Source organism: Scyliorhinus torazame, chromosome 6 (assembly GCF_047496885.1).
Source record: "Scyliorhinus torazame isolate Kashiwa2021f chromosome 6, sScyTor2.1, whole genome shotgun sequence".
Classification (NCBI taxonomy): Eukaryota; Metazoa; Chordata; class Chondrichthyes; order Carcharhiniformes; family Scyliorhinidae; genus Scyliorhinus; species Scyliorhinus torazame.
The window spans coordinates 222,812,018-222,825,932 of record NC_092712.1 but is presented as its reverse complement, the minus strand read 5'-3'; the positions used below and the strand labels follow the sequence as shown (position 1 = coordinate 222,825,932).

General features: G+C 53.7%; 1 protein-coding gene across 1 annotated transcript; it reads left to right on the top strand.

Moving 5' to 3' along the window:
• Positions 1-13,223: 13,223 nt before the first annotated feature.
• On the top strand, positions 13,224-13,600 carry LOC140425777 (large ribosomal subunit protein eL43-like). The gene has a single exon (XM_072510206.1). The coding sequence runs from the start codon at positions 13,232-13,234 to the stop codon at positions 13,508-13,510; it is 279 nt and encodes a 92-aa protein (XP_072366307.1). The 5' UTR covers positions 13,224-13,231; the 3' UTR covers positions 13,511-13,600.
• The last annotated feature ends 315 nt before the right edge of the window (positions 13,601-13,915 follow it).

Below are 13,915 nucleotides of genomic sequence, written 5' to 3'. Positions count from 1 at the left end.
AACCACTTGGGCTCTCCAGGGGCTGTTGCTGGCCTCGATGATACCTTCACGCAGCAGCCGCTGGACATCAGACCTGATGAAGGTCCTGTCCTGGGCGCTGTACCGTCTGCTCCTGGTGGCGACGGGTTTGCATTCCGGGGTGAGGTTTGCAAACAGAGAAGGCGGGTCGACCTTTAGGGTCATGAGGCCGCTTACAGTAAGGGGTGGTAGGGGCCCGCCAAATTTCAGGGTTAGGCTCTAGAGGTTGCACTGGAAGTCCAGGTCGAGTAGCAAGGCAGTGCAAAGGTTGGGGAGGATGTAGAGCTGGAAGCCGCTGAACCCTACGCCCTGGATAGTGAGGGTGGCGATGTAGTCCCCCCAGATCGCCATGGAGTGGGATCAGGAGGCCAGCGAGATTCTTTGGTTAATGCGGTGTACCGTGAGGGAGCAGCGCCTTACCGTATCGGGGTGGATGAAACTCTCAGTGCTCCCGGAGTCCAGAAGGCAGGGTATCTCATGTCCGTCGACCTTCACCTTTGTCGACCCGGTCGCGAGGTTATGCGGTCGGGACTGGTCGATCGTGACGGAGGCGAGACGCGGCTGGTCGTCGGCAGTTGCAGGCGATGAGCGGCCCAATGAGGTGCCCGATGGGCAGGGGTCCTGAGGCAGGGAAGATGGCGGAGCCCACGGGCCAACTTGTCCTGAGGCAGGCAAGATGGCGGCGCCCACGGGCTGCACGTGTCCTGAGACAGGCAAGATGGTGGCGCCCATGGGCCACACGTGTTGTGAGGGCAGCAAGATGGCGGCGCCCACGGGCCGCACGTGTTGTGAGGGGAGCAAGATGGTGGTGCCCACGGGCCGCACGTGGTCTGAGGCGAGGAAGATGATGGTGCCCACTGGCCACACGCGGGGGGTGCAGGGACAATAGCGGCAATTGAGCGGGCCTGGCACACTGCAGCAAAATGTCCTTTCTTGGCGCAGGCCTTGCAGACTCCGCGTCGGGCAGCGCTGCTGTGGGTGTTTTGTCTGTCCGCAGAAGTAGCACTTGGGTCCCCCGGGGTTGGTTGGCTGCACGTTCACCCCGTGTGTGCGTGGGTTTCCTCCGGGTGCTCCGGTTTCCTCCCACAGTCCAAAGATGTGCAGGTTAGGTGGACTGGCCATGCTAAATTGCCCTTAGTGTCCAAAAAGATTAGGTGGGGTTACTGGGTTACGGGGATAGGGTGGATGTATGGGCTTAAGTAGGGTGCTGTTCCAGGGGCTGGTGCAGACTTGATGGGCCGATAGTCGCCTTCTGTACTGTGAATTCTATGATTCTGTGATCACTGGGGACAGGCTGGTAGGCCCTGGCAAGTTGAATGTTATGATTTGATGGCCAAATGGCCTCCTTCTCCACTGTAAATTCTATGTTCTATAACCCTACATGAGACCCAGGGGTCTGCAACATTATAGTGCCTGTGGCCTCACCTGAATATGATCTACCCAGTTGAGGGGGCAAAGCTAACTCCCCTTTTCCTAGGACTTCTGGGCTATAAATACCCCAACCCAGGGTGTGGGCCGGGGGCTGGGGTGCTTCAGGGAGTAGGAGGAGTGTATAGTAACCTGAATACAACCCAACTTTTCTACAGACATCGCTTTCAAGTGGTCACCTGCCTGAAACTTTACACTGGCGACGAGGGTCAAGTGGAGTTCCAGGAGGCATCATTTCCTCCGGACCCGGTTCACCTCGATTAGGCCTTAGGAGGCCTCCACTCAGGCGGCACATATGCCACTCATCGGTAAGCTTGAGGCGCCTGTCGCCGAGACTGGTGATTGGACCCAGTACTTGAAATGAATGAAATATTTTTTTGGTCTCGGGGACAACAGACAGACGGTGACCCTCCTCACGCTTTATGGTGTGGAGACTTGCAGCATTGTCAAAAGCTTAACTTTTCCTAACTCGCCCAACGATTACCAGTTTGCGAAAATTGTTACGCTGGTCGGCAACCATTTTGACCCCAAACCGCCACTAATCGTTCGCCGTTTTCATTTCCACATGGCTTTTCAACACCAGGAAGAACTTGTAACGGAATTCCTGGGTCGGTTGCGCAAACCCGCCAGGTTCTGTGCGTTCGGGCCAATGTTATCATGTTATCAGAAGTGCTCCGAGACTGTTTGGTTTCCGGGACCAGAGACAGGGCAACCCAAAAACGTTTATTGAGTGAAACTGATCTCGGCCTGATAAAAGCGACTGTGATAGTGCTGTGCCAGGAGGGCGCAGAACGCGCTGTCCAGAAGCTCCGTGGGCTGTCCGTCCTAAACCTCGGTCGCCCAGCAGGACACCTAGCGCCCCTCTCTCGTGCGGGAATTTCAGACTCCAGGGGACCAGGACCGAGGGCACCAATTTCCATCGACAAACGCCATGCCTGACATACCTGATGAATGGAATGAGGGCGATGACGGGACAGATGCCAGCAGGAAACTTCACCCACCCACCACTGCTGCACCGATGACCGTCCCAGAGCACAGACACATTTCGTCGATGACGAGTCAGAGGAGGCCCACCGCCTTTACTGCATTTTGGCACCATGGGTGGCGCCTATCCAGGTCACAATCCAGAGCAACAGATTCCCGATTTGGATGGAACTTGATACTGGAGCCGCGGTCTCTGAGATCAGCCGCTGCACGTACGACAAAATTCATTCCGGGGATACGCGCCTGAGCATTGAAAGATACCGATGCCCGGCCGGCGACGTTTACAGGGGAAACATTGGAGAACACAGGCACCTCGGACATTCCTGTGGAATACAGGGCTCAGTCGGCGAATCTACCACAGGTGGTGATGAAACGTTCTGGCCCAAACTTGCTGGGGCGCAACTGGCTAAAACGGCTTCAGTTGGACTGGCAGTGGGTATGTCGTATGTACCCCGATGGGCCGGACGCAGTATTGGCACATTTCCGGTGGGTGTTCCAAAGGGCCTCCACCAGGATATCAGTAGATCCGGAGGCCCAACCGTGTTATCTTTGGGCCTGACCCATTCCTTACACTTTGAAACCGAAGTGTGGATGCCGAACTGGACCGCTTGGAGAAGCGAGGAATCACCTCCTGGTGAAGTCCGTGGATTGGGCTGCAGCTCCGGTCGTGCCAGCTATAAGACGTTCCCTATAATGTGATGCCCAGACTGTTGAAGTGCATACCTTCATATTCCTTCTGGCAGCCCTCTGAAGAACCGCACTAGGACAATGCCCAGAAAGATCATCTTCCTCCTCAGTCGCAGGTTGTGGAAGGCTGATCCAGATCTGTAGGTGAAGCAGAGGTTAAAAAGTGAAGGGATTTCATATCCCTAAAATATACAACATGTATATGGTATTATAGGGTGCTGATCTTTTTTTGTGGCGACTGTAATAAGGACACGGGGAGTCCAGACTGAGTAAAATAAGAAATGAAGTTTTATTTACACAAGCGATACGTACAATACCCGGTAAATCCCTACCCGCTTCCTGCTCTGGTCGGTGCCTTACTGGACGACCTTTCATACATTGGTTAATTGAGATACCTCGCCCCTAGCGGGGGAGCTCGTGCTCCGCAAGGATCTTGGGGAAGATAAGCATTTCCACCCTGTAGATCCTGTGCGGGATATTACAGTGATATTGCTACCTGAGCCAGTTCATTCATTGAAGGTGTACCAAGTGCAGTAATTTTGCTTCTCGGGGGATAAAACAATTGGTGTGTTAAGCGCCTATGACCACCCCACTGCAGTTCCTGTGGCTTTACGGAATTTCATTGCCTGTGGTGTGGACGACACTGAGTGGGGGAAACTTAATGAGGGTAACAGTGAAGAATTATAATTAAAATTTAAAAAATAAAGAAGTGTACAACAGGGTCTAGATGATAAACAAGATTATTATGCATATGAAGTATTTACTGCAATCCATACATTAGTATGATACTCATTTTTCTCTCCTGTTTCTCACTGTCATGTAATTCGTCTCCAGTGAGGTACTATTGAAGTGACCTGCAGTAACTCGACAGTGGGTGCAAGAATCTACTTTGTGCTTGTCAAACGGGCAGTGAACAGAACTAACAGGGAGACTTATTCCTCTTCCATAAGTGGGCACTTTCTGCTGCATGGGGCTCCATCTAGTTGAGTGTCAGGAACTGCCAAGATTTTTTAACAAGTTATAATCAAAGTGATTGGTTCACAGTTTTCACAGAAAAATGGACAGAATTGTGAAATGCAATTATGTGCAGTAAAAATTAAATTTGACCGATTCAGTAACTGTAAACACATGGCGCTGATTATAATTTTAGTAATCCCAAGAATCTGAGCTCAAGATGGGTTTGTCGTCCAATGGTTCCACTTGACCATTACTGGTCTTCCCCTATCAGAAACTGAATACCTGGGATTGGGATTCTAGCAGCTTATAAAATGTTAGCAAGATACCAGCCAGGGTCCTCCACCCCCCCATTTTCAGAAAGCCAGTGGGGCAAAGAATCCAATGGGAGTTCCCAAACGGCTTTTACACTGGGAGGATTTCCTGTATAGATTGCCCCTGCCAATGGCACAATGGGGTTTCAGGCGTGAAAGATCGGGAACGCCATTAGCTTACATTTACATCTCAAGAATAGGCACTATTCCCTGGCACTGCCCTCTGGCTCTGCCCCCAGCGCTGTACCTGGGGAGGAGGGGGGTGGCTTCCATTAGGGAGTTTCAGGGTGGTGGATGTTCCAATGTCTGTGGGAGGGGGTCCCATGTCCATGGTGGGGATCCTGTGGGAGTGGGTGGGGGGGGTTCTGTGGGGACTTGTCTTATTATTATTATTTTTTGATCTGGGTGCCCTTTACCTCGCAAAAGTCGAGGTTGCTGGCACAATTTTTTTCCTAAGTGTTTGAAAATACAGTGGGAAACCTGACAAGGCAGCTGCCGGTGGGTGGGCTGTCGTCTGCTTTTCCCATCGGAAACACCAATCAGAAGGAAACTTAGAAAATTCTGCCCGCCATCTGTATAGTACAGGCTTCTTGTTGTGAGGCACACTTTCAATCAATTATTAATAATCAATCAGGGTGAATATGCAAAAACAACACTATGCTGTCACTGCATTGTCTCAGTTGGATATTTGTTGAACAGTCAACATTTCTAAGCAGTATATCATGATGGAGGGCAGGATTCTCCATTTCAGAGATTAAGGGCGGGATTCTCTCAGCCTGGGACCGGGCTGGAGAATCACCGCGAACAGCGCGAATCGCGCCACGCCGCCAAGACGCGATTCCCCACAGAGTGGAGAATTGGCGCCATTGGTGCCGGCGCGGTTGGCGCGGTGCCGGCCGGGGGCCACGCTACGGGGCTCCCCCGGCGATTCTCCGCCCGGGATGGGCCGAGCGTCCGTAGCACAAAACCCGAGTCCCGCCTGCGCCGTTCTAACCTGCTCGTTCTAACTGGCGGGACCTCGGCGTGGAAGGGTCCGGGGGTGGCCTGTGGGGGGGGGGGCGCGGGCGGGCCTGTAGCCTGGCCCGCGATCGAGGCCGACCGATTGGCGGGCTGGCCTCTCGGGCTGGGGGCATCCATTCTTCCTCGTCGGCCCCTGTTGCCCTACTCCATGTTGCGTTGGGGGCCAGCGCGGAGAAGGGTGCCACCACGCATACGCGGACCCCGCGGCGCCCAGTTGACGCTGGGGATTGGCAGCTGGAGCGGCGTGGGTCGCTCCAGTGCTGTGCTGGCCCCCTGTAGGGGCCAGAATTGCTGATCCTGAGGCCATGTTGACGCCGTCGGGAAAGGCAACGGCGTTTACGACGGTGTCAACACTTAGCCTCAGGATCAGAGAATCTCGCCCTAAGTGCTGACATCAGGACTGAATCTCGGGCGTTCTACGGTTCCGATAGCGGCGCTGGTCCTGGAGTAATTCAGGACATGCTAATGGGCCAGCACTAGCACCACGTGGAACGAGTGCAATTCCAACGCACACCAGCCTGTGATTCGCTGGAATCGGGATTGGCACTGGAGAGCCTGACAAGCTGGAGCTGCATAGAAGCACTCCACTCCCCATACACTCTCATTGCAGCCCAGTTGAGGCCACCCTGAAGAGAGACCCCGAGATTCGTAGATGTACAGCTGGAGGCACTGCTGGCTGCCATGGAGGAGAGGCGGGACACCCTGTTCCCTGGGGTAGGAAGGAGGCTGCTATCCTTTGATGCCAACTGGGACTGTGGGCAGGTGGCAGAGGTCGGGGGTGCCGTGGGCCCCACCTCCAGGACCGCGCAGCAGTGCAGGAAAAAGCTGCAAAACCTTCTCAGAGCGGCCAGGGTGAGTCACTACCACCACCATACCCCCGGCATCAACCCCCATCCCATACTCCTCACACCCATCAACCCACCCCCACCGCCGCATGTGACCCCCACCAGGCGGACCGGTTGACAGTGCTAGGTGAGGATGGGCAACCCCTCAACCCAGCCAGGGTGAGTCACCACCATCACTGTGCCCCTAGCGCCAACCCCCGTCCCACATATCCATAGCACCCCCCCCTTCTAGAGTGCGATTGAACCCCACCCGCCGCTGGTCTGCCCACATCCCACCCTGCCGCATGCCAACCCCCATACACACACAGACTACTAGCTGTGGGCCCCCTGTACTGCCCATGTCCGAGTGTCTCATACTGTGCATAATCTGCCCCCCCCCCCAGGAGAAAGCGGCCCACAAGTACAGGGAGAGAGGAAAGACCAGGGGGGACCTGCTGGACCTACGGCCCCTCACTGTCACAGACCAGAAGGCGGTGGATCTGGTCTGTGGAGTTGGAGAGTGTGGTGGGGGGAGATAATCGAGGAAGTGGAGGTCGACATTGAAGATGCCCCCAAAGCATTGCGATGTTCCTATGGCATGTGTGTCACCTCTCCCCCCCCACACCACCTCCACTTAACCATGATCTAACCACGCATCTTGTTTTCTGTCATGCAGGATGACCTGACGACAAGGTGGGTCAATCTGGCAACCCAACGGCTCACCTGGTGATGAGTCGAGACCTGCTGGTGACCCGCACCTCCACAACACACTGGAGCACATCTCCGGGGACGACACTGACTTTTCGTCACTGCTATCACCAACACCCTCCACCATCGCAAAGACATTCATGTCAGTTGGGCAATTTAGTGAAGAGGCACCTGGGCCACTATCTGGTGCGCACCACACACATGCTGCAGTGCATCAGGTGGAGGTAGGAACCCCAAGGGGGTGGACAGTGAGAGGGTACCCAACCCCAGGGACTAGCTGCCGTCCAACAGGTATCGGGCTTCTGGAAAGGGTGGTTCCATCAATGTTGGAGATGAAGGCGCAGAGCCGGGAACTACGGGAGTGGGTGTCAGCAACCATCCAGTGCCTGCAGTTGCAGTTGGAGGAATCCAACCACCTGCAGCGACAGGAGGCATTGCCGACAACGCATGTCACCCAGGCCAACACCGCATGGATGGCGTCCACAGCGGAGGCCTTGGGTGCAAAGGTATCAGCCATGGGTCATGATGTCCAAGGACTGGGGTAATTTGTGCAGGCGGTGGCAGATGCACAGGTCAAGGCCGGCATGTCACAGGCAGCCATGCACCAGGGCCACATGGACATTACAGCGGCACTCCAGTCACAACGGGTCATGGCTGCGGGCATTGGGGACTTTGGCCTGTCGCTGGCAGCCCTGAACCAGTCACGTGGGGACCTGTCCCGGTCCTGGAGGGAGGTGGCACAGTCCCAGAGGGAGGAGGCCCAGTCCCTGTGCTCCACTGCTGCGAGCATGGAGACCCTGATCGAGACGTGAGCGGGCCTCTAGGACTGGCAGTGCCAGGTGGTGGGGGAGAACCCGGAGCTCGTTCTGGCCATGCCCCCAATGTCAAGGATTAGCCCGGGAGCCATCGGGAAGCCCGAAGGAGGAGGAGGTGATGGGGTCTCTGTCGGTGATGCCCAGAGTGGAGGTGCTGGAGCACCGCACCACCTCGGAATTCCCCCACCTGTCCCGGGCTCGTCCGATGGGCAGCAAACAGTACAGGGTGGCACCACACCACACCTGACACCCGGAAGACTGCAGGGCCCATCCAGACCCTGTCGCTTCAGAGGACGGCTACCAAAGGCGACCCAGGTCACAGGGTTAGATACGCAGCAGGCCGCCTCCACTTCTGATGTGCCATCTGGGAAACCCACTTGAAGGAGCGTTAGGACACTTAAAATTAGAAAGTTAGACACCAGTTAAATTGGCACAGGTGAAACAGATAAGTTAGCGACATGGGGCTAGGGCAATACCTGTATATATCACAATAAATACCTATTCACCAACGTTCCAAACTGCCTCTGTGCTCTGTCTGAATGATGTGGGGGATGGGCTGGGCTGGGAGCAGAGGGTGTGCCGGGTTGGAGGGCGATTGGAGGCCAGTGGAGTGGGGTGCAGGTATTGGAGGGGACAAGGCCAGGGACACCAGGGCAGTCGGAGACCACATCAAGGGTCGCCCTCGGAGGTGGCAAGGGACGGGGCCAAATATGTGGGGGCACCATGTGCCAGGGCCTTCCCAGTGAGGGATCCATCACCACAAACCGCCCAGCTGCCCAACTTCCCCCCCCCCCTCCCCCGCCGCACCCCATCCCACACTCCCACCACTGCCATCCTCCGTCACATGGACCAGACCTGCTGATAGTGCCAGCCCAGGGCTAAGCACCTTGTAGTCAAGCAGGTCGGAAGCACGGATGGAGGTCTCTCATACCCCCTCCACCCCCTCAGTAAGCCCCTACTGTCAAAGCCCGAGTGAAACACCTGACCGACCCAACGCTTACAGAGCCTTACCTGATCTTTCGCCTGCAAGTGGGTCTCCTGTAACGGCTCCACATCGACCTTCAGACTCTTAAAATGAGCAGACACACTCGTCTGTTTTACTGCCCCTCCCCCACACATTTCATGTCACAAAATGGATCGAGGGTCTCTCACCACGCCCCCCCGCCCCCTCCCCCCCACCTCGACTCAGCCATCACCACAATGGTGGACGCTCCCATCCCCCCACCAATCTCCAAAGCCAGAGCTCATCCGAGATGACACCCAGCCTCACCCATCGGATGCGACAAAGAGCAACCCTCAGTCACCATCAGCAAACTACCCCATCCCCTGCCCTTTCCCGGAAATCCCCCAACCACCTCCTCTTGAAACAGTACCATTCTCCGCTTTCCCGATCCCCCGACCCTTCACACCTCCTCGGCACACCGAACACTGCCTAAACAAGTTCAGCAAACCCAGCCCCTCCCCCACCTCACTCCCATTCACTAGTGAATTTCAGTTTGCTTGCGAGATAGCCCCCCGCCAGAGTCCCCCTCCCCCGCCAGAGTCCCCCTCCCCCGCCAGAGTCCCCCTCCCCAGCCAGAGTCCCCCTACCCCTGCCAGAGTACCCCTACCCCCACCAGAGTCCCCCTCCCCCAGCCAGAGTCCCCCTACCCCCGCCAGAGTCCCCCTCCCCGCCAGCGTCCCCTACCCCTGCCAGAGTCCCCCTCCCCGCCAGAGTCCCCCTCCCCCGGCCAGAGTCCCCCTCCCCAGCCAGAGTCCCCCCTACCCCCACCAGAGTCCCCCTCCCCCTGCCAGTGTCCCCCTCCCCGCCAGAGTCCCCCTCCCCCCACCAGAGTCCCCCTCCACCTGCCAGAGTCCCCCTCCCCCTCCAGAGTCCCCCTCCCCCCACCAGAGTCCCCCTCCCCAGCCAGAGTCCCCCTCCCCCCGCCAGAGTCCCCCTCCCCCTGCCAGAGTCCCCCTCCCCCTCCAGAGTCCCCCTCCCCCCGCCAGAGTCCCCCTCCCCCCGCCAGAGTCCCCCTCCCCAGCCAGAGTCCCCCTCCCCCCGCCAGAGTCCCCCTCCCCCAGCTAGACAACAAAGGAAATACACACCCTCCACCCCCAACCCATCCACCTCAAAGTATCAAAACCCCTCTGCCCTCTAACTCCACCTCAGCAACTGCTCATAGAATCATAGTGTAGAAGGAGGCCATTCAGCCCATCAAGTCTGCACGGCCCTTGGAAAGAGCACTCTACTTAATCCCATGCCTCCACCCTATCCCCGTCACTCGCTAACCCCACCTAACATTTTGGACACTAAGGGCAATTTATCATGGCCAATCCACCTAACCTGCACATCTTTGGACTGTGGGAGGAAACCGGAGCACCCGGAGGAAACCCACGGAGACACGGGGAGAAAGTGCAAACTCCACACAAGCAGTCACCCGAGGCCGGAATTGAACCGTGGACCCTGGAGCTGTGAGGCAGCAATGCTAACCACTGTGCCACCGTGCCGCCCCGAATCCCCTCTCCGCTACCATGTGCCCTCACAAACCCAGGGAACCTCAAGAAAGGGAGAGAAGCAACCAAAACAAAAAGAACAGTCCCCCAAACATACTTTCAATTGACAATGACTATGTCCAGAGAGAATAAGGGGCACCAGAAAAAATAAATAAAAGAAAACACACCCTTTATTACTACAAAAAAGCCCAAACATACCTTCCCAATAGCAATAGCAAAGTCCCTCTCCACCATTCGCAGTTCAGTCCAAATCCTTCAGCTTTCATGAACGCCTCCTTCGCTGTCTCAAAGAAGTGACCCCTGGAGTTATGTGTGACTCTCAGCTTTGCTGGGTAGACTCCTCCAAAACACACTCTGCTCTGATAAAGTGCTGCTTCATCCTGTTAAAGGCCGCACACCTTCCCGCCAGTTCCGCCATGACATCCTGGTATATTTGCTGTGAGGCAGCAGTGCTAACCACTGTGCCCCCACGCCCCTTAATCCCCTCTCCGCTTCCATATGCCCTCACAAACCTCAAGAATGGGAGAGAAGCAATCAAAACAAAAGGAAAAGTCCTCTAAACCACTGCCTCCCCGCCTCACCTCACGGTTCTGCTCGGCCCATTGCAGCACCTTCCCCTTCAGCTGGTAGCTGTGAAAACAGACTACCTTTTTAAAAACAATTTTTTCCCCCAATTAAAGCGCAATTTAGTGTGGCCAATCCAACTACCCGATACACCTTTGGGTTGTGGGGGCGAGACCCAAGCAAACAAGGAGAGGAAGTGCATACTCCCCACTCACAGTGACCAGGGGACGGGATCGAATCCGGGTCCTTGGAGCCGTGAGGCAGCAGTGCTTACCATTGCGACATCGTGCCACCCCAAAACCAGCTCTTGGTGGCTTGTTCGCCCGTTGTTTCAGCCAGATTGACCGGTGGGCCCTATCCAGCTCTGGGGGGAGCGTCGTCCGCATCCCTCAACAGCTTCGCAAGTATTGTCGAAAGTACTCTGTTGGCCTTGGGCCCTCCACCCCCTTAGTGAGCCCCATGATCCTTAGATTTTGCCATAGCAACCTATTTTTCAGGTCCTCAACCTTCACTCTCAAGCCCTTATTCCTGTCCTACACCTTCAGTAGCTCAGCCTCCAGCAAAGCGAGCTTGTTACTGTGCCTCAACAGTGCTTCCTCCACCCCTTTCTACACTTCACCATGCTCCCGCACCGTCTCCAACGTCCTTCTAAATGCCTCCATTATCGGGGCCAGTGAGTCTTCCACCGACTGCTGAAGACTCTCCATCATTTCACTCCCATGCCGTGTTTGCTGAACTGCCGTTTGAATTCAGCTGCCATCACCTCTGCCATGTATCCACTGTAATAGGAGTGGCCTCACCGGGCGAGCTTGCCCCCGCCATCTTCTCTCCCAATGCACTCCCCTCTATGCTCAATTCTGTCGGCGGGCTAGTGTTTGCACCTTTCTTTCCAATATTCTTTCTTTGGTTCTTAGGCATCCTTTAAGAATACAATCTCATTTGGAATGAGTTTGCATACAAATTCCCCCCGATAATCAGGTGGAACCGAGGACACTGGCGGAAGCTACTCTCCTACATGCCGTCACCAGAAGTCCCACAAAATACACAGTTAATATGGAATTTGAATTGAACTGAACAGTAACCTTAAATGTTTGAAGTAAACTGAATACAAGAGTATGAGAGAACAGGAATGAGAATATCCAATTCAGCCGCTGAATTCACTTTTCGGTTTGCAATATTTGCAATAAACTAATTTTATTTACACTACTAAATTAGAGTTCGACACTTATTCCAAATAGGAAAGATATATATATATATAAGAATTAAACTACACTCACTAACACTATCTTTATCTACTAACTATGACAATAATATCTTAACTAACTCTGCAATACACTTCTAATCTTGTCTTCTTCAGCTCTAATCCACTCTCCCCCAGAAGTCCAAGAGGCAGTGCAATATTTAGTACTGTCCCTTAGTTCCCTCTAGTGGCTAGGCTTAACATAACATTAACTCTTTGCATGCTGTACATTTGTATAATAACACAATAATAATAATAATAGTGGTTAGTTCTGTTGCCTCACAGCGCCAATGTCCCAGGTTCAATCCCGGCTCTGGGTCACTGTCCATGTGGAGTTTGCACATTCTCCCCGTGTTTGCGTGGATTTCTGCCCCCCAACCTAAAGATGTGCAGGGTAAGTGGATTGGCCACGCTAAATTGCCCCTTAATTGGAAAAATGAATTGGGTACTCTAAATTTATATTTAAAAACTAATAATAACAATGATAATCTTTATTGTCACAAGTAGGCTTACATTAACGCAATGAAGTTACTTTGAAAATCCCCTAATCGCCACATTCCGGTGCCTGTTCGGATACACTGAGGGAGAATTCAGAATGTCCAATTCACCTAAAGCATGTCTTTCAGGACTTGTGGGAGGAAACCGGAGCACCCGGAGAAAACCCACACAGACACGGGGATAACGCGCAGTCTACGCACAATGTCCCAAGCCGGGAATCAAACCTGGGGCCCTGGCGCTGTGAAGCAGGCATTCACCTGTTTTATTTTAAATAGGTGAATACCTAAAAATACACATGGCAGGATGTTGTATGAACAGTAATGAGAGTCAGATTTTAACTTATTCACTTCAGGAGATTTTTAATTAAGCCTGCTCAGAGTTCACCTGTGAATATCGCCACCTTGCATTTCCGAGCTTTCCCTTGTCATATTTAAGCTGAGCGATATTTTCTTCATGTAAAAGTGAAGAACAAGGATGGAAATTGGAGATCATGATCACCTGCCCTCACGTTTCTGCCCATTCCCTTTAATGGAGGGAATATTGAGGGCTGGCATATTCGGACCACAATTACTACTCCAATTTATTCTACTAAACTTGAATTGTAAACCAATTTTAAAGGGAGAATACGATTATGGGGGACAGACAGAAAATGGTGTTAAGGCTCTCGGCTCCAGCTCCAAGATGTCCAAACGCACCAAGAAGGTGGTGATCGTGTGGAAATATGGCACCCAGTACGGAGCCTCCCTCCGCAAAATGGTGAAGAAGATCGAGATTAGTCAGCACGCCAAATACACCTGCTCCTTCTGCGGCAAGACAAAGATGAAGCGCAGAGCAGTCGGGATCTGGCATTGTGGATCTTGCATGAAAACAGTGGCTGGAGGAGCCTGGGCCTACAACACCACCTCAGCCGTCACCGTGAAGTCTGCAATTCGCCGTCCGCGGGAGCTGAAGGATCAGTGAGCACTGGTCATGGAATCAACACCTTCCAGAGGTTTATGTATCAGCAAATTTGTTAATAAAATGTTAAAGGCAAAAAAAAAAAAAAAAAAATGGTGTTAAGGCCACAATTGGATTAGCCATGATCTTATTATATGGAGCAGGCTGAATGGCCTATTCCTCCACCTTTTTCTTATGATCAATGAAAGAAAATAAAACTAATTCACATTGTTATTTTTATAACATTATTGACTCTTACCTTGCTTTGGTCAAATTGCTTTAATTGCATCTAAGAATAATTGTGACGGGGTGAAATTTAAATTACAAGTACGGGCTCCCCCCAGGGAACATCTTCAGGTACTTACAGGTAAGGGCGTTTGCCAGACGGCAGGTGGTGGTATTCCCGCGGCTACTGCCACACACAGTACA

What these genes read in the sequence shown, in the direction of transcription:
- LOC140425777 (XM_072510206.1), top strand. Translation starts at nt 13,232, where the DNA reads ATGTCCAAACGCACCAAGAAGGTGGTGATCGTGTGGAAATATGGCACC.